This window comes from Astatotilapia calliptera, chromosome 5 (genome assembly GCF_964374335.1).
Source record: "Astatotilapia calliptera chromosome 5, fAstCal68.1, whole genome shotgun sequence".
NCBI classification, from domain to species: domain Eukaryota; kingdom Metazoa; phylum Chordata; class Actinopteri; order Cichliformes; family Cichlidae; genus Astatotilapia; species Astatotilapia calliptera.
The window spans coordinates 7127501-7147056 of record NC_137426.1 but is presented as its reverse complement, the minus strand read 5'-3'; the positions used below and the strand labels follow the sequence as shown (position 1 = coordinate 7147056).

Here is a 19556-nt window from a genome sequence, read left to right as displayed (position 1 = left end):
GAATTGGTTATAAGAGGAATTATAATGCACTTAAAATTTCTCTTCATTATGAAGTTTCTCTGCAGGAAAACTGGGTCATCTTTTGTAACAAGAAAAGAAAAGAATAGTGCAGATGGCCATAGCGAATGTGACCATGATGCCATTATTTCACAAACAAAAATAACTATAAAAATATTTTTTTTAAATCAGAGATAACCTCCAGCCCAGTGGAAGAGAATGGATTCATGGGTTTCTCATAAATGCACGGCACAATTTATGCACATTTTCTATTCAAACCTCAAAGTTACTTTCCTAAACCTTTGCAGCTCTGCAAAAATCACAACAAACATAAAGATAATAAACCAAAATTCTTGGTGTTCTAAATGACAATCCATATAGCTCATAAGGATTTGAGAAATATTTATTGAAATGTAAAAGCAAAGAAAAGCAACTTACTGTTAAGAATTTGTGGAAAATATAAAAACAATAATATCTGTTTTTATCCTTTTACTTTTGATTTTACAACAACAGTTACAATAAGCCATCATTTCTGTTCAAATGTTGGAGCCAAGGAGTCTTTTAAGAGCTAAAAGCACCAATTTCTGGCTATATGAAACTTAAAATAAGACAAAACTAAGAAAAGAAATTTAGAACCTAAAATAAATGCATCAAATGTGGTTCCAAAATAGGTTACAAACCAATCTGTGATTGTTTTTTAACAGTTACACCACAAATTATCATGGTAAACATAATACCTGGTTTGCACTATTATCCTATCATTGATATTTAGTTGTTTGTTATTTGTATTACATGGTTCGAAACACTGATGTCTATATGGAGCCTCATAGAACTGCTAGCATGGCTATGGCCTCACACATAAATTGCAAAGAAATTTTTAACATACATGGACGTACAGACTTTTATTTAAAAAACTTTTTCTTCTAAATGAAGAAAAAAAAGCTCAATTCAGTAATTAAAAGAGGCATTCATATATAGATTAAAAGTCATATTTAGATATGAAAATAAAGTTCAGCATGCACTGGACATTTAGTTCTTAAAACAATGAGGGGTAATATGAAATAAAACCCTCTGCCATGCATTTGGTTAACAAGTGATATGTGGTTTTCATCCTTTCAAGCGTCTTCTGAAAGAAACTCAGAAGCACTTCGCTTAATTTATCCTCATCCATATCTTCGTCAAATTGCACACACTTTTCATAATCTGTATATGGAATATAGGAAAGGAAATGACAATGAAATGTTAAAACTTAAACTGATTTATATATGCACACTCAAAAGTGACACAGAGTGTGCTACACCATCATAAAATCATCATGCTGCCCAAAAGACATAAAAACACATTTTTGAAAGAAGAAAGAGGATCATTTACATATGTGCTATCTGTTCCTTTTTTTTTTTTGGTTGCTGTAAAAGTCTCACCATGATCAGTGTTGAGGAGTTGGGGTTTAGACCATCCCAGACACTCTGCCTGTGTCTCAAACTCCGTCAGCTCAGCAGCAGAAACAGCTGTTCGTCTACCTGGTGAAGCAGTGCGACATCTGAGATAAAAGGCCTGTGATAATATGATGGATTGTATTGAACCTTGTATTTCTCACAGCGTGCATTTTGCTTTTTGTTTAACTACAACAGGAAATTACAAATTATGAATGGTCTAAAAGCCCCCAGCCCTGCCACCTTACTGAAGAGCAAAAGATGACTTTTATCCTCTTTAGAGACGAGGCAGTCAGGACAGCCAGTGTGCAGCAGCACGTCTGGTTGATCAACTGTGGCATCTGTTGGAATCATTAAAGTAATTTAAAGTATTTAAATGGTAGTAATATATTAAATTGTTATTGAACTACAGCTTGTAGTCAGAGTATATTTAAAAGAAAAACCTCTTACTTTCACTGTCGAGTTCAAATATGCTGCTGTTTGCATAGAGAAATCTTGAGGTTCCATTGATACAAACTCCATTCCTGCAACATTCATCATTACAGATTTAACACCTGAAAGAACAGCTGAACAATGTTACCATGTTAAATGCTATTAATTTAACTAAAAAACAAAAAATAAAACATTACTTACGCTTTCAAATAAGTAGTATCACCATAGAGGTTTGGTTCGCCCTTAGAAATTACATCCACTGCGGCACTTGGGGAAAATAAAGCACTGACTAATGTTGAAGACAGGCAAAACTCTGTGGACACAGCTATAAAGTGCCACCTCCCAATCAGCTGAAATAAAAGATTTGTTTTAATTGATTGATTCATTATTTATTTTGGAAATTCACAAAAAAAACCATTCAGAATATTTCCCTCCATCACATCTCAGAAAAAAATTGCAAGTTTTAACAGCTGAAACAAAACAAATGTGGAAAGACACTTACATCTGGACGTTGGTCGACTGGCTTTAACAGCTTCTCACAGGCCAGCGATGCAGGCTGGCCCACTGAGATGAGACTCAGCAAAACAAGAGCAGCACTCAAAGTCTTCATCCTCACAGATATGTGTTCTCTAAAGCCCCTTGTTGGTATCAGCTCTGCCTTAAAATAACATCACCAACCAGTTATTTTTCTGCTTCATCCACCCGCCCCTGTCTGGGCAGCTACAGAACAGATAACCACATGTTAACCCTGATGTTATTTGACCAAGCTGATGTTTATTCGTCAAACATGGTGCAGCAAAATAGTTAGGTTTGCAGAAGCACATAACAGAACACTGATATGTGAAATCCATGGTTAAAATGTGTTAAATGAATACATTCACAGCTACAAAATACAGTGAGTGTGTGTGTGTGTGTGTTGGGGGGGGGTCAGTTATGCTGAAGTTTTTCATATTTATGCAACATCATGCTTTTAAAGGTTGTGTGCTTTAGGAAACTGGAGCAATATTGCATGTTCACAATCCAGGTTAAAAGCCAAAAGCTTTTTTTTTTTTAAGTAATGATCTTGGCTAGGAGATTACCCTCAACTGCAGATATAAGCACTTTTTTTGCACTTTGTACTTTGTACTCTGTATATTTACTGTAGTCTGTTTAGCCTGTCTAATTTTTACCTAAATACCTTCACTTCAGCCCAAATAGTTTTTTTATTAAGTTATTCTAAAACAACACAATAAAGCATCAACATGATTGAGCTCTATACCCTGATTTGCTGCACATGGAGTCAAAAACACATTACAATTCTCAATGAGAAAGAGCAAACACATTGACTGTAAAGAAAAGAGAAATAACGCAGTGACATTACTAAAGGAAACTGAAGTTGTGTGGCTACCTGGGAGTTACCACAGCCTATATTTCTGAAGTACCATTTAAGACACTTAAGAGTCAATTACTTTCACATAAAGTATTTACACACATGAAGGCCACTTTACGCAACTGGCTCGGCTCTTCTCCACGCTGGCATAACTTAGTGTTTGCAGCATTCATGTAGTCTAGACAAGGATCATGATAGGAATAACTTTAAGTTATAGACAGATGAGTGAAATATGCTCAGTTAATCATATTTATTATAACAATCCAACCTTGTATGATTGATGCGTATCTAATATACACAATTTCACTCAATAAGATTTGAAGTTCATGTAACCTGTGCGGAAAACTACTGTCAACCTGTGCCTGGGGAAGCTGTGACTTCATGTTGGCATCAGCACAGTAGACTGGCTTTGAAGGGAGCTTGTCTTACATTTTGCATGCAGATTAGACTGGGAAACTTACAGAATATACTGGGCACACCCAGTCCTGATGGGAGGTGTTGTGTAGTTGAGATGCTGAATGGACTGAAAAGGTTGCACTATGCTGGATACCACTGTCACATAGCAAAGAATACAGCGCTTTCGGTTTGGTACGCATATGTATCAAACAATACAAAATTTTTAATTTATGTTATCAACTTTTCTTCTGACGATGCTGTCTGTGTTGAGAGCTCAGTGGATCTGCGTTCGACTACTCGGCCTAGGCTGCACTGTGGAGCGCAGATCCACTGAGCGCAGCGCAAGCTAGCGAGACAGAAGTTAAGCTCGTTGCAACATGGCAACTGCCTCAACGCTACCCGAAATTGAGCCTCCCCCACCCTCATTCAGATCTGGCGTTTGGAACTATCTTGGTTTTCATGTTAAGCATGACCCTGATGGTAAGCGCGTCATGGACAAAAGTAAAACAGCATGTCAGATGTGCCACGCAATGCTCAATTACATTGGTGGGAACTAGTGCGTTAGCGCAGTTTGCTCGTTAACTTATTGACACTGTCCAGCCCCACGCACGGGGCGATCCGCAGTAACTCTGAGATTTGCCATGTTATGGCGTTAACGTCATTTTAATGAGATTAACGCTGACAGCACTAGTGGGAACACAACGAATATGACAGCACATTTACGCCGACATCATCCTAGTGCAAAGACAAGTGGAAGCAGACAAAAACAACAAACACACATGCTACAAACTTTACCCGAGTCATTTAGACAGCACATGATTCTCCTTATGGGGACCTGATATGTTTAATATGCTGCTGAGAATATAGCCCAGAAGAAGCGTATAGTATAGCTTTTATTTTGGAAAGAGCCATTTCTCTGTAATAAACTCTCTTTTCCAAAGATGAGTGATTTCTCAATCAGATAGATTTATTTTTTTTATTATTATTTTGTTGTTTCAGTAACATTAAATTTAAAAACTGTACTTTTGAGTTAAAATATATATTTATAATTTTAATAAATGACAAATTAAAAAGGCATGAACATTCTTTTGTATTGAAAAAATATCAAACCGTGACACCAAAGTATTGAACTGAACCGAACCGTGAATTTCTGTGACGCCGAGACAAATTCCACTAGTGGAACACAGCCACAGAAACAGAAGCCATTCGTAACAGCAAAACTGCAGACGTGGAAGCAGAGCAACTACAGACGAAAGCTTCGACCTGTTTCACCAATGTAAAGCCCCCAGCATCCAACATCAACATGGAGGGGAGGAAGGCACTCACATCACATAGCAATCACAAGAACATTATCATCCTTCCAGCAGACAAGAGTTTCTGCATGGTTTTGCTAAACCAGAAAGACCATCATGAGAAAAACTGTGTCACTGCTCAGTGACAAAAATACTTATGACCCCCTGAAACAAAACCTAGGAAGTGGTTACAGGAAGAGGGTGATAGATTGCCTGAAGCAGTTAGAACAAGACAATGTTATTGACTGGACCTCATACCACAGGCTATGCCCAGGGGAATCTACAAAGATACATAAACAGGGTGTACCTTTAAGACCAATTGTCTGTACTATCAACTCAGTCACCTATAACATCTCAAAGTTTCTGGCTTTGATCCTCAACCCGCTGGTAGGCAGCTCTGAACACCACGTCCAGAAGACCTTGGATTTTGTTGAGAAGGTGAGAGATGTTATTATGGGGGCAGATGAAACAATGGTTTTGTACAATGTTACAATGACTCTTCACTTGTGTTCTAGTCACTGAAGCATTGGAGGTAGTCCGTAAGAGATTACAGGATGAGCCCAACTTCAGTAGCAGAACCACAGCACCGACCGGTTGTATTTGCTTTTGGAACTGTGTCTTAATTCCACCTATTTCACATACAAGGGTCAGTACTACAGGCAGAAACATGGGTGTGCCATGGGTTCCCCAGTTTCGCCCATTGTGGCCAATTTGTACATGGAAGAAATGGAAAAGAGGGCTTTGTTACACTGTTCCAAAAAATAGTAATGTCAAATTATTTTACTATGTATTTTACAGTTGTGTACTGTTTTTCTAGAATATCATTACATTTACATAAGTAGACTGTGATCTGACACGTCAAATGTAAAATAACATAACATCACTGTAAATGTAATGAAACACAATTTACTTGTTTTTTAAATATATTTTTTTGTACATATGCATATTTAGATTGTAAAAATACATCCAGAAATGTCTCCCATCATGCCTTGGGACATGTGCTGTTGTTTAGATGTTCTTGTTGTTTAGATGTACAGACAGAGGCTGAAGCTCTCCAAACCTGTCGTGAGGACAAAAAAACTGTGGAGCAACGAGGCTGTGGAGGAGCTTCGCACGTGTTTGGAGTCTACAGACTGGGACACAATGAAGGCTGCTTCTAACAGCTTGGACGAGTTTACGGACACTGTCACCTCCTATATCCACTTCTGTGAGGACAGCATTGTGCCATCACGCACCAGGGTGAGTTATAACAATGACAAACCCTGGTTTACTCCTAAACTCAAAAAGCTGTGGCTGGAAAAGAGAAAGGCATTCAGAAGCGGAGACAGGGACTGCTACAGAGAGGCCAAGTACAGGTTCACTAAAGAAGTGGACATTGCTAAACATCAGCACTCTGAGAAGATGCAGCAGCAGATCTCAAAGAATGACTCGGCCTCTGTGTGGAAAGGTTTTAGGAATATCACCAACTACAAGCCTAAAACCCCCCACTCCACTGATGACTTGCTCTTAGCCAACACCCTTAACGACTTTTACTGCCGTTTTGACGAGCCATCAGGCAGCCTTCACACCTCCAACGGCCCCAACAGTAGAGGCACTTTGGACACTAATTCCCCCACCTCTCCCCCCTCCATAGAGCCATCACCACCTTCAAACTGTTCACCTACAACACCCCCCTCCTCACCCCACACAAAAGAGGATTTCACACCACCTCCTCCCACCACAACTCTTCATATTCATGAAGCAGATGTGAGGAAGCAGTTTAAGAACCTGAATGCTCGGAAAGCTCCCGGCCCAGACGGTGTGTCTCCTGCCACCCTCAGACACTGTGCAAACGAGCTGGCCCCAGTGTTTTCTGGCATTTTCAACTCCTCACTGCAGGCATGTCATGTGCCTGCCTGCTTCAAGTCCTCTACCATAATCCCTGTCCCCAAGAAACCTAGAATCACTGGACTAAATGACTACAGACCCGTGGCTCTGACATCTGTGGTCATGAAGTCATTTGAGCGCCTAGTTCTCTCCCATCTCAAGACCCTCACGGCCCCCCTCCTGGACCCCCAGCAGTTTGCATACAGAGCCAACAGGTCTGTAGATGACGCCATCAACATGGCCCTACACTTCATCCTGCAGCATCTGGACTCCCCAGGAACCTACGCCAGGATCCTGTTTGTGGACTTCAGCTCTGCCTTCAACACCATCCTTCCAGACCATCTCTGAGGCAAGCTTTCCCAGATGAATGTGCCTGATCCCATCTGCCGGTGGATCACTGACTTCCTGACGGACAGGAAGCAGCATGTGAGGCTGGGAAAGAATGTCTCGGACTCCCGGACCATCAGCACCGGCTCCCCTCAGGGCTGTGTTCTTTCTCCTCTGCTCTTCTCCCTGTACACCAACTGCTGCACCTCCACCCACCAGTCTGTCAAGATAATCAAGTTTGCAGATGACAGCACCGTTATTGGGCTCATCTCGGACGGGGATGAGTCTGCCTACAGGAGGGAGGTTGAACGTCTGGTGTCTTGGTGCAGCCACAACAACCTGGTGCTGAATGCCCAGAAGACAGTGGAGATTATTGTGGACTTCAGGAAGCACACAGCCCCACTCCCCCCCATCATCCTGACTGACACCCCCATCACCTCTGTGGACTCATTCCACTTCCTGGGTACCACCATCACTCAGGACCTGAAGTGGGAGCCCACCATCACCTCCGTCATCAAGAAAGCCCAGCAGAGGATGTACTTCCTGAGGCAGCTGAAGAAATTCAACCTGCCAACACGGACGATGATGCAGTTCTACACTGCAATCATCGAGTCCATCCTCACCTCCTCCATCACCGTGTGGTACGCTGGAGCCACTATCAGGGACAAACAGAGACTGCAGCGTGTTGTGCGCTCTGCTGAGAAGGTGATTGGCTGTAGACTCCCATCTCTACAGGACCTGTACACCTCCAGGACACTGCGGCGTGCAGCTCGGATCTCAGCTGACCCTTCTCACCCTGGACACAGTCTGTTTGACCTGCTCCCCTCAGGCAGGAGGCTCCGGTCCATTCGCACCAGAACCTCTCGCCATAAGAACAGTTTCTTCCCCTCTGCTGTTGGACACATGAACAATAAACGTACGACTGTTCCCACCACTAACACATGACCCTACGCTGTGTTCACTGCATCATTCCATGTTTTGGCACTGATCACCACCTGCACTCATGTATATATCTTTCTACGTAGCACTTTTAATTCTTATTCTTACTTTTATTTTTTCATGTCTATTTAAGCGCAATTTATGACAGTATGTTAGCACAAGAATTTCACTCACATGTGCTGTACCAATGTACCTGCACATGTGATGTGACAATAAAAGTGATTTGATTTGATTTGATTTGAAGCACCGCAGCAATTTCCTAATGTTGTAAACCTGCTCAACATTTGGCAGTAAAACCCTTTCTGATTCTGATTGTTTTATTGTTTATGGTTGCGTTACTTTTAACTGTTATCTTGAATGTTGTGTTTACGCCGTGGTGCAGAGTCACTGACAGTTGTTGTTTTGCAGAGAGAGTTCTGTACCATGAGTGACTTCTGTTGTGCTGTTGTTGAACCTTGAGGCACATTGTAGCACCGGCAAAGGTTTTAACAAAGAGCTCCCCCTACCAGCTTAGGGTTAAATAACAAGCTCATTCTCTCTCTGTGAGCTTCTTTGTTAAGATTTCTCTGTATGCCACAATATAAAACATTGCACGGACACGCTGTGCTAATTATATATTTTGAAAAAGAAATGTAGAGGTAGGAATTGCAATTAATCTAAATAACATGACGCTAAGCATCGGCCAATGAATGTGAACTAACAACAACAAGGTCGCGGGTATGGCTGCGACCGTAGGAAAAAACCCTAATGTGAAGGTATTTTACTGTGAATTTGATAGTAATGTTCTGTTCTTCTAGAATATCATTAAAGTTACGTAAATAGACTTTGATTTCACATTTTGAATGTAAATTAACGTTAAATCACTGTAATGTAATACAACATAATTGTCATGATTATTAAATGTATCTGTCTGTACATATGCATATTTAGATTGTTAAAATACATTCACAAATGTATCATGATTTCACAAATATCTGTCCGTTATTTGAAAGATTTAACTGTTGAATTCAAATGTAATGCTATGGAAAAGTATATAACATGATCCCTCTAAGCTTGTGTTACATCACATAAGTATTATTATCATTGCTAGTTAGGGCGTTCGTGGCTCAAGAGTTGGCAGTTCGCCTTGTGATCAGAAGATTGCCGGTTCGCGCCCCAGCTCGGACACTCTCCGTCGTTGTGTCCGTGGTCAAGACTCTTCACCTACCGCCTACTAGTGATGGCCAAAGGGGCCGATGGTGCGATATGGCAGCCTCGCCTCTGTCAGTCTGTCCCAGGGCATGCAATCAATTATTATTTAAACCAACTGTTAACTGTATATTTCTGTACATTTACATATTATGCTTCATATTTCCCCATTCTGTGACCTTGTTTATAGGTAATTTCATTGTTTGATCACGTAAAAATGTTCCTAATTTAAAAGCACTTGGAAAAGGCAGAATCCCATGTCAAATTAGCGCAACAAACTCTATTTTCATTACTGAAAATGACCGTGAAAATGATCATGAAAGTGGCCACTTTCATGAGCAATGTTCCCTCTAAGCGGCGCACGTGCGCAATTGCGCACTGCCTGTACAGTCTCTTAACACAAAAAAAATCTAACCTGAATTGAAATTAAAATTAATACTTTAACAATTCTGTTTTGCAGTGTTAGTCAGTAAGTGACTGGCTGCTCCCATTTGGGAACGATGCCACCTTATCCCATAGTCCAGCCAATAATGCCTATATGCGCAGCCAATCAACGTCGTTGACAGGCTATAACAGCGTCCTTATGTGCCGACACCGGTGTTTTAGCTGGCAAAGGGCGTGGCTGATGTGGAGTGAAGCCACGTTAATGACAACGTGTACAACCATTGGAGATGTGAGCAGGACAGACGGACGGGACAATTGACGGAAAACGTGTGGACTTTATACCAGTTTTTAAATTGTGTTGATAGGCCACGTAAAACCAGAGTTGTGATAAAAAAAAATGCAATGTTTGGTTTTCTTCCTGAATACTGTCGTTGTTTATATTTACTGCAGGAAGAAACGGTTAAATCGGCGTTTTATAAGAAAAAAGGCTCGAAAGCACTCTCCGCCTGTGAACAAAAACAAACCCCACCCCCCTCTGCCTTTCTTATTCGTCCAATCAAATTCGTCGACCAATCAAAAAATGATATGGCAACGTGGCATCTAGTTGTTAAGAAACGGGGGAAGTTTTAGGAGTGACTGCGGTGTTTTGAGATGTGAGAGATTTGCGACGTTTAGCGCAAATCTTGTGTCGTTAGTGTGTAGTGTAGTCAATAGTTTTGTTGTGTGTGTCAGAACAATGAGGCGACTGCTGAATGTTACAGACTGATACAGGAGTGATACATCTACTCTGTCAGGCCTGCAGGTATCAGGCTGTTGTTCTCCTTTATCTCATAATGGACAGGAATTATTTTTTGGAGTGGCACAAATAATTTGTGTGGCATCAGATTTGATGCAGAACAGCTGATTGTTCTGTAAATAGTTTGAAATGTTTATTTAAAAATGCCTTGGCTGCATTTAAAAAAAATAGCTGCAAAAAACTTTGTTTGCCAAACTCTGTTACTTTTTTGAAGAAGTAACTATATAATTAATTGGCCAGCATTGGTCATTATATACTGTATTTTGGAAACAGAGTTACAGACTCTCTCCCAGACCACAGACTCATAATACAAGTCAGAGCTTTATAAAAATTAAAAAAAAAGTTGTGTTTTCGAAATTGGAGTTCAAGTTATTTTTACTTCCAATAGAGCTAACATACTACACAGGTCATGAACAAGATTTTTTTTTACATTTTCATTGTAAATGGGCTAAAGCAGTTAATTAAAAGTAGTCTAACATAAATGTAAACGCTGTAATTTGATTATTTTAATAAACCATATAACTTGGATGGATTAGATGCTGGCGTGACCACAGTGCACACGTCTGATGTCGCTCACAGTGGTCCAAGGGATCGCTCAGGGAGTTTGTGTGTTCGCTCAGACACGTGAAAAATTAGAGGGAACATTGTTCATGAGTAAATCATATAAGGCTTACATGATTTACTCATGAAAGTGGCCACTTTCTCAATACTTTCATATATTGTTTTAGTAAGTGTCCAAAACACACACGTTTCATTTATATAACTTTTCAAGGGATCTTATATCTGTTTTCACTCTTGTATGCTTTTCATACAAGTTTCACACAAGACAGATACAAACTTTATAAGATTTATATATATCTTTTCCATATGGGTAGAGCCGGCTCCTTGAAGTGAATAACGGAAGCCGGCTCCTTATTGGGAGCCATGTGTTTTTTTTCTTTCTCTCACCCTCTCTCTTTCTTTTTTTTTACTTCACGCCGCTTGTGATTGGCCAATATGTGTTTGTGCCTTGTGTTTGCGCTGAGCAGAGGGGGAAGGGGTGGTAGTTACACTCACAGCAGCAGTAGCACATGAACAGTGCAGGAGGAAGAGAGAGAAAGAGAGCCAGGGGCAACAACAAGAGTCAACATTGACACGTTAGAAAGGTATAGTCAAGAAAATGAGTGACACCAAGAAAAGAAGCAAAATCTAGAATAATTTCAGTTTGGTTTGCAGTGTTTTGTGTTCTTCACTTTAAATTTGTTTAAAAGGAAAAAGTTGAAATAGTTAAAAGTTGAATTGTAAATAGTTGTTTTTTGTGTTTTATAATTTGTTTTTTACATTTTATGTGGAATGAATAAATAAATCCATCCATCCACTTCTCCTTTCAGAGTCGCGGGAGCACTGGAGCCTGTGCCAGCTGTCTTAGGGTGAGAGGCAGGGTACACTCTGGACAGGTCGCCAGTCTGTCGCAGGGCTAACACACAGACAACCAATCACACTCACATTCACTCCTATGGGCAATTTAGTGTTTTCAGTTGACCTAACCCCAGCAGCCATAGCTGGAATGGCCAACGGGCATACCGGGCATTTGACCGGTGGGCCGATGGTGATTTTTCATTTTTATGGGCCGATGTTTTTTGTTTGTTTGTTTGTTTTTTGTAACAGCACAAACAATAAAAGGTGTTGGATTGGCCAGATGCTGGTCGATGTGTAAAAATAACTCAGTTGTTTGGTGGTGGCTATGGTGGAGCTTCCACAGAGGCAACAGGTGGATGAGGGAAAGTGGAGGCAGGAGGAGGAGAGACCTGACGCGGCCGCCGGGCCGAGTATCAGGTGTACTGAACTTCAGGTAAGAAGTTATGACCTGCAGTCTATCTGGGTCAGATATAAACCAAGTTTAGGTGGAGTTTATTTTCGTTGTGCTGACTTTTTACAGTCAGTTACAATAACTCGTACTGCGCACTAGCTAGCATGACGGAGTTTCTATATAGCTGGGTGGGTGCTTTGATGTTACTAATAGTGAACTTTATTTTATTCATAAGGTTAGTAGTGTTGCCAACCGTCCCGTAAAAAACGGAATCGCTATCGAAGGGAAGTTATGAACAGTTTCTGAGAGACAAATAACACCAGGATCCTTTGTAGCTGACAACTGGTAACTGCAGGGGCGGGTCTAGCAAAGTTTTGCCAGGGGGCCAGGTAGGGCATTAACAGGGAAAGGGGGGCACAAAGAAATACTTTTCTTTCTTCTTCTCATTTAAAATATCTCACTTTTATTAAATAATTATCTGAATCTTACAACCAAAGTTTTTATCTGAAGTAAAATGTATAGAAATCATACATATACCAACAAGACAGTGTACATCACTGTTACAACAGTGTTTGTTTTCATTCAAAGGCTCTATGGCTTTAATACCTGGTGGGCCGGTCTCTAGTCAAAATGCCGATTTTTTTGTCCCAGTCCAGCCCTGCCAGTAACTGCATGTCTTTGGACTGTGGGAGGAAGCCGGAGTGCCCTGGGAGAATAAAAATAATAGCCGATCTAGGAGAGAAGGACAACTGCTGCCTGATCCCTTATGTGTCAGAAGTATTGGAACAGTTGAGACACATTTTTTCTAAACACCATGGGCCAAAAATTGATCTACCCCAACGATCGGGTCCCCTGACACAAACAGAGTAATATAGTGCACGCTGTTAAGTGCAAGGAGGATTGTCATGATTTATACATTGGGCAAACTCTGGTATAGCAGCTGGCACAACACAGAAGACCTGACTAGTCGGGCCAGGACTTCACACTCTATTTCCTTCAACAGGCCAGGTGGACACTCTTTCAATGATGAGGATGTACACATCCTGGACAGGGAGGAACGCTGGTTTGAGCGAGGAGTCAAGGAGACCATTTATGTGAAAAGGGAAAGGCCATCTCTGAATCGCGGAAGGGGCCTAAGGGTGCCATCTTACAATGCTGGCCTCACAACCCATTGTTCATTCAGTGGGGTAGATTTAGTCATTGTGCAAATGTACTCTTTAGGTTGGGGAAACCTGCAGTCAGCTGAGATTAAAGAAATGACTTGGATGAGTGATGAAATGTTTCTCCCGCTTAAAGCGCTACATCCAGATGAACAGAATCAACGTCTTGGGATAAAGAAGTGACAGGAGAAGCAGCCTTCAGCCATACCGTGAGTGTTAATATCAGTGCACGACAACAACCAGTTTATTGAAGAACATTTGTGACATTAAAATAAGATTATTTTTAAACTATGCTGTCATATTACCTTAATAAGAACTTAGCTAGACAGCCAGATCCACATCTGAGTCTGACTAACAAGACAGGGGACGCAAAAATGAACACAATGCAAAAGACAAGTGATTGTTACAATTAAACAGGAAATCACTAACACGCAGAGAGAGAGAGACAGACAGACAGACAGACAGACACATGGACAAAATAAGAACTGCCTAAACTAAACAAGGACCAGAGAACTAAGAAAACTCAGAAGCATAACGAAATAACACACTCAGGAAATAAACCTAAATAAACCAGTCCAGAAATAACTAACAGTCTCATGCAAAGACAAAATACTGTCATGGCGACAGACCACTGTCAGACCACTGTCACCATGACCACATAACATTTTGAATAAGGTAAACTTGTAAAAATAAAAATAAAAATCCATAAAAGTCTTTTGTAAAACAGAAATTAAATGTAAAAATGTGTAATATGATTTTTAAAAGCAAGTCTATTTAGAGTTTTTTCCCCTTAAAGTCTTTTCTATGTTAAACCAAAATTCAAATAAAGCAGTAAAGGCTGTAACCTGAAAAATTCAGTTCTGAAAATACAGTTCCTTATAATAAATAAAATCTGAACAAATTATTAATTTAATTTGGATTTTATCAGTGTTGAACAAAAAGTGGACCTGAGACGGCATAAAATCAAAGTATCCAACAAATTTAAGTAATTCAATTTAGTGGTTGTACATGGAAGGTCAGTCAGCTTGACAAATAACAGTCAAAAAGCAAAGTTCAAAAAGAAGAAAACATTCATGTTAAAACAGCCAAAAATAGTTAAGATGTAACCACACAGTCAGTCTGTAATCTAAAGGATGAATACACAAACCATAAACTGAAATAACAGTTTTATAGCTACTGAACTTCACCTTTTTATGGTCACTGTGTTTATTTAACAAGGAACCTTGGAAGGTTGATTTAAATTAAATATTTCCTTCACTTACTAAAATCCTATGAGCAATGTGTCCCATACCAACATATTTGCCCCACGTTTGCCCTACGACAGCAATGACAGCAAAAACAAACCAAAACAAAACCCCCTCTCTATTGCCCCCTAGTGTCTGACTGCAGTGTAGATCATAACCTCACTGTGATTTTGGTTTCATTGCACTAGTTTTCTTATAAGTTTGTTTTTATCACTAACATAATATATTTACCCAGAATAGGGAAATCCCTCGGTTGTTAATTCAAGAAGTATTGTAGTTCAGACATTGCTTCTGCTTGTTTGATTGTATTAATGGAAGGATGCTAAGATGTGCAGCAGGAAGCCAAAGATGAGACACTGATACTGTTTATATTAGAAACAGAGAAAGGCCATGGAGCCAACCCTGCTGTTGTTCCTCACATCTCTGTGTGGTGTATTTCAAGCATCATCATACACGTAATAATGTTGGCCCCGTAATAATATTGAAACTGACCAATTCTACTGTCACGACATGATAACTTTACAATGCGGAGAAAAAAGAATGTTTCTTTTTATTTATAGTATGATGCGATTCCATACTAGATTATTGACGAATGTGAGTTGTTGTTATTCAGCCTGCTATGTGCCCCTTTTCAAAAGCTAGTTATACAATATATAAAACTCTTCCAAACTTCGACCCCCAAAAAACTGATGTCATGCTTTCTCCCAAAACTCATCAGTTTTCAACTCAGACTACAGTCCTACACACCAACACCCTCTATACCCCTCTATTAAATTACATATGAACAAAAAGCAAATACAAAAACCAACCCAAAGAGACTTTAAAGCGATCTCCGCATGATTCTACTGTAGAAACATGAACAGGTAGAAATGGAGCCTGCAAGTCTCTGTTTTTGTTACCTGCTGTATATTCAAATCAATTCAATTTTATTTATATAGTGCCAAATCCCAACAGCAGATTTATATTGTACAGTAGATACAGAGAAAAATCCAACAATCATATGACCCCCTATGAGCAAGCACTTTGGCGACAGTGGGAAGGAAAAACTCCCTTTTAACTGGAAGAAACCTCCGGCAGAACCAGGCTCAGGGAGGGCCGGGGCCATCTGCTGCGACCGGTTGGGGTGAGACAAGGAAGACAGGATAAAAGACATGCTGTGGAAGAGAGACAGAGGTTAATAACAGACATGATTCAATGCAGAGAGGTCTGTTAACACATAGTGAGTGAGAAAGGTGACTGGAAAGGAAAAACTCAATGCATCATGGGAATCCCCGGCAGCCTACGTCTATTGCAGCATAGCTAAGGGAGGATTCAGGGTCACCTGGTCCAGCCCTAACTATATGCTTTAGCAAAAAGGAAAGTTTTAAGCCTAATCTTAAAAGTAGAGAAAGTGTCTGGAAGCTGGTTCCACAGAAGAGGGGCCTGAAAACTGAAGGCTCTGCCTCCCATTCTACTTCTAAATACTCTAGGAACAACAAGCCTGCAGTGCGAGAGCGAAGTGCTCTAATAGGGTGATATGGTACTACAAGGTCCTTAAGACAGTGGTTCCCAAACTTTTTTTTGCTGCGCCCCCCTTTGTTTTACAAGAAAAATGTTCGCGCCCCCCTCGCGCGCGCACACGCACGCACGAACATATCCTCCAACCACACACACCCATATTTTTCTCCATTGCGGTTTATTTCACACCTCAAACATTTAGTAAACAGTTAAGCAAATACAAGTAATATGCAATAAATTGCAGGTGGTAAGGAAATAAACTACTAACTCTTTACACCTACACGGGTATTTTTGAAAACGCAGCTGTTTCGTCCACACGTAAACGGCGTTTGGAATCACTCCTTAAAACTCCCTTTTTTCGTTTACGTGTGGACGAGGAATACAGAGTTCATCACGCAACGTCAAAGGTATGTGCCTTTTTTCACGTCACGCTGTGCGCCACGTAATTGTTTACATGAGATGAATTGCAGAATGGGAGACAGAGACAAAATACTGTTAATCTGACAATCTTCAGGTTTTACGCGCAGTTACTGTCCCTCCATTTACAAAGGCAGAGGCGTCACGGTGTAATTATTTTACATGTAGTTGTTTTTTTTCCTGTGTAATAATATTCAACATTGCTATCAATAAAATTTTCAATCCCTCTGCAAAATGGGTTCAAAAACATAAACAACTGTTGGATGCTGTTTGTCCGTGATTTGTACAGGGGGAAGAAATCGTAGCAGGATCAGCCTGATGTTATTTGTATCCCGCTGTAACTTTACTGTGTAAAGAGCTAACATCTCCAAAATGTCAGGAGTAGTTAGTCATTACAACAAGTGTTTGTGAACTAAAAATCAAGAATGTGGGATACTGTTTGATTTGAAGAGCCCAGCGCTGCTCCTGACGAAGGAAAGACCAATTCTGCAGGGGAGACCTACCTTGGCACTTGTGCAGGTGAAACCAAAGGGAAGATATGCTTCACCATATTTTCTAGTCTTTGGCTTAGAATGAAGTTGGTTTGGAAACATATTTAGCTATGCTTCATCTCCTGATTTGCGTTTGTGGAGGCGCCCCGTGCTAGCAGTGTCCAAGCTTTGGTTTGATTTTTTTTCTCTTCCTTTTCATAGCGCCCCCCCTCCTAGGGGGCGGGCCCCACACTTTGGGAAGGTCTGCCTTAAGATATGATGTAATATATCCGCTCTGGCTGCTGCTGCTTGCTTTTACAGCTGGACTTGGAACCTAATCACCTCATCTAAGTATTATAAGTGCTGTAGGAGTCAAGCTGTGTTTTATTAACCAGCATAGTGTAACAGTTAGTGTAACAGTAGATGATGTTTAACACTTTTACAGCTGTACTTTGAACCGAATTATCCCATCGAAGTATTACATGGGCTGTGAGAGTCAAGCTTTTGTGCTGCTTTTGTGTTTTATTAACCAGTCTAGAAGTTGAGCTGATTCACAGTGTTGCTGCGCTTCTTCATTGTTTCGTGTGAACTCTTCTCCGTGAAGGATCAACCTGTGTAAGTTCACTAACGTAAAGCAGAGGTAATTGTGCGATTGTAATCTGGCTAGCAGACAAATTTATTACACAGCAACTCATATAGTCACTATAGTCACTTTTTTGTTTTTTAACCAGCAACAATTGCCTCAAGATAATTTGTATAATACAAGAGAGGTGATAGGATCTGGAAATTCCTTGTTTATGGCAGCTAAATGTTATATTAAACACAACCATAAACAGTGCTACAGATAAGCAGACTTAATAAAATCAAATTAAATTACAAAAAAGGAAACTAAGTAAAAAACAATAAAAATAATTTTCCTTAAGGGTCATGCTTAGTAATGTAGTGTAAATAACAACAGCATTTCTCACTGTTTTATGATTTTCCTTGTAGTTACTTTCGTCATGCAGCTGGTGATCCGTCGGTACCGTCCTGCAGACAAGGACACAGTGCTCACCCTCTTCAGTACTGGCACCTTGGAGCATATCCGTCCATGTTTCTATAACGCCATGACCAGTCCCCTTTACCTCACCATCACCTCGACTCTGTGTGTTGTTGGTTATCTCCTTGGCTCTGTGTTTGGGGCTGTGCTGTTCCCAGCAGCTTGGGTAGGTCTCATCTACTGCTGCTGTCATGAAGTATATGCATACTACGTCAGGTATAAACTTCGCACCGACATGCAGGACATCCCTGGGAACTTCCTCAGCAGACCTGATGACTGTTTCTGGGTGGCTGAGGCTGAGGTTGGAGCGAGAGCCCAGGTTGTTGGTATGGTGGCTGTGGTAGCTAAACACAGTGGGACAGAAAAGTATGGGGAAATGTTCAGAATGATCATTTTCCCACAGTATAGACGGATGGGCCTCGGCTTTAGGTTGACTCAGACTGCGGTTGACTTCTGTAAAGAACGGGGCTTCTCCAAGGTGGTGTTGGAGACTAGCTCCACCCAAATGGCAGCTGTGGCCCTGTACAGCAAAGTGGGGTTTAACCGTGTCCAGTCTCATATCAAAGCACAGGCAGCTCATTGGATCATTTCACTGGCCAGGGTCACTATTATAAGGATGGAAAAATACTTGTAAATGTAAAATAACACTCATCAGCAGTGTGTTGTTTTCATGCTTGGCTCCTCTTTAACAGTGGTTTAATATTTGGATTTGGTTAAACTTGACTGTAACCAAAACCCTCTGGTTTAGGTGTGAAAAAATGCCAAATTTGATGTACACTGTAGGACTCTATGAACAGATATGAATGTAAGGAGCAAGATGTTGTTACTAAAAACTTTCTGGTTTCCTCCCACTACACCATGATTCACTAACAGTTAATCCTTACAATGTGTACTTTTCAGTGATGATTTCACATAATCAGTTGTACTGACCACTTTTAACTGTTTTAATTAATAAATTATTTTTATTTAAAAAAAAAAAAAGAAAGTGAAAAAAAATACGTTTCAAAATCTCCGTATACGCCCACAGGCGTTAGTAGTTGTAACAAATAGTGTTTGAAAATTCATCATTCTTATTATGCGAGAGATAACGTCTAATGTATAATGTCTAAATGTTTTTCTATTAATTACCAATATTTGGAGAAACATTTTAAAATACAGTACACACAACATATTGTAAGCACATGATACAAAGTATGTAAAAATCTTAATAACAAGGATTTTAATTTGCTTATGAAATGAAGATTTGATTTTTAAATTCAGTATGTTGTACCCAAATCTATACTGTGGATATGGATGTGAACAGCAGAGGGCGCTACTGACCTGAGTAACACTGAAGCTCCTTTGATGAAAATAATTTATTTCTGATATTATACAGCATTCACTTCCTTTTCTACAAGGAAGTATTAGATGTTTAAAATATAACTGCACCATAAACAGTGCTGGAAAGTAAATACAGTACATTTGCTAATATGCCGTTTAAACTCAAGTTTTACATCTAGAATATGTTGTGATTGGCTATGA

The 19556-nt window shown here is 40.2% G+C and overlaps 2 protein-coding genes and 1 long non-coding RNA gene across 12 annotated transcripts in view; 1 reads left to right on the top strand and 2 right to left on the bottom strand.

The window, feature by feature from the left end:
* Positions 1-382: 382 nt before the first annotated feature.
* Positions 383-2674, bottom strand: LOC113022004 (uncharacterized). The gene is made up of 6 exons (XM_026166954.2): positions 2365-2674; positions 2064-2212; positions 1881-1954; positions 1679-1771; positions 1419-1517; positions 383-1200 (listed from the first exon to the last, which is right to left on the bottom strand). Exons 1-6 carry the CDS (start codon positions 2470-2472, stop codon positions 1034-1036), a joined length of 690 nt encoding a protein of 229 aa, XP_026022739.1. The 5' UTR covers positions 2473-2674; the 3' UTR covers positions 383-1033.
* An 8533-nt stretch (positions 2675-11207) lies between these two features.
* Positions 11208-19556, top strand: part of LOC113022003 (N-acetyltransferase 8-like) — an 8470-nt gene continuing 121 nt past the window's right edge. The window contains exons 1-5 of one of the 10 annotated variants that reach the window (XM_080301128.1): positions 11208-11564; positions 11790-11828; positions 13505-13577; positions 17530-17636; positions 17987-19556. The exon at positions 17987-19556 is cut by the window's right edge and continues 121 nt beyond it. In XM_080301128.1, coding sequence (XP_080157254.1) covers positions 17998-18669 — 672 coding nt within the window. In that variant the 5' untranslated portion in view covers positions 11208-11564; positions 11790-11828; positions 13505-13577; positions 17530-17636; positions 17987-17997 and the 3' untranslated portion in view covers positions 18670-19556. Of the gene's footprint in view, positions 11565-11789; positions 11829-13211; positions 13578-17529 lie in introns of all 10 variants that reach the window. The other 9 variants (XM_026166952.2, XM_080301129.1, XM_026166953.2 and 6 more) reach the window with 9 other exon arrangements.
* On the bottom strand, positions 13591-17453 carry LOC145428648 (uncharacterized). Its single transcript, XR_013908960.1, has 2 exons — positions 17030-17453; positions 13591-15766 (listed from the first exon to the last, which is right to left on the bottom strand). It is a non-coding gene; the product is annotated as an uncharacterized LOC145428648 (long non-coding RNA).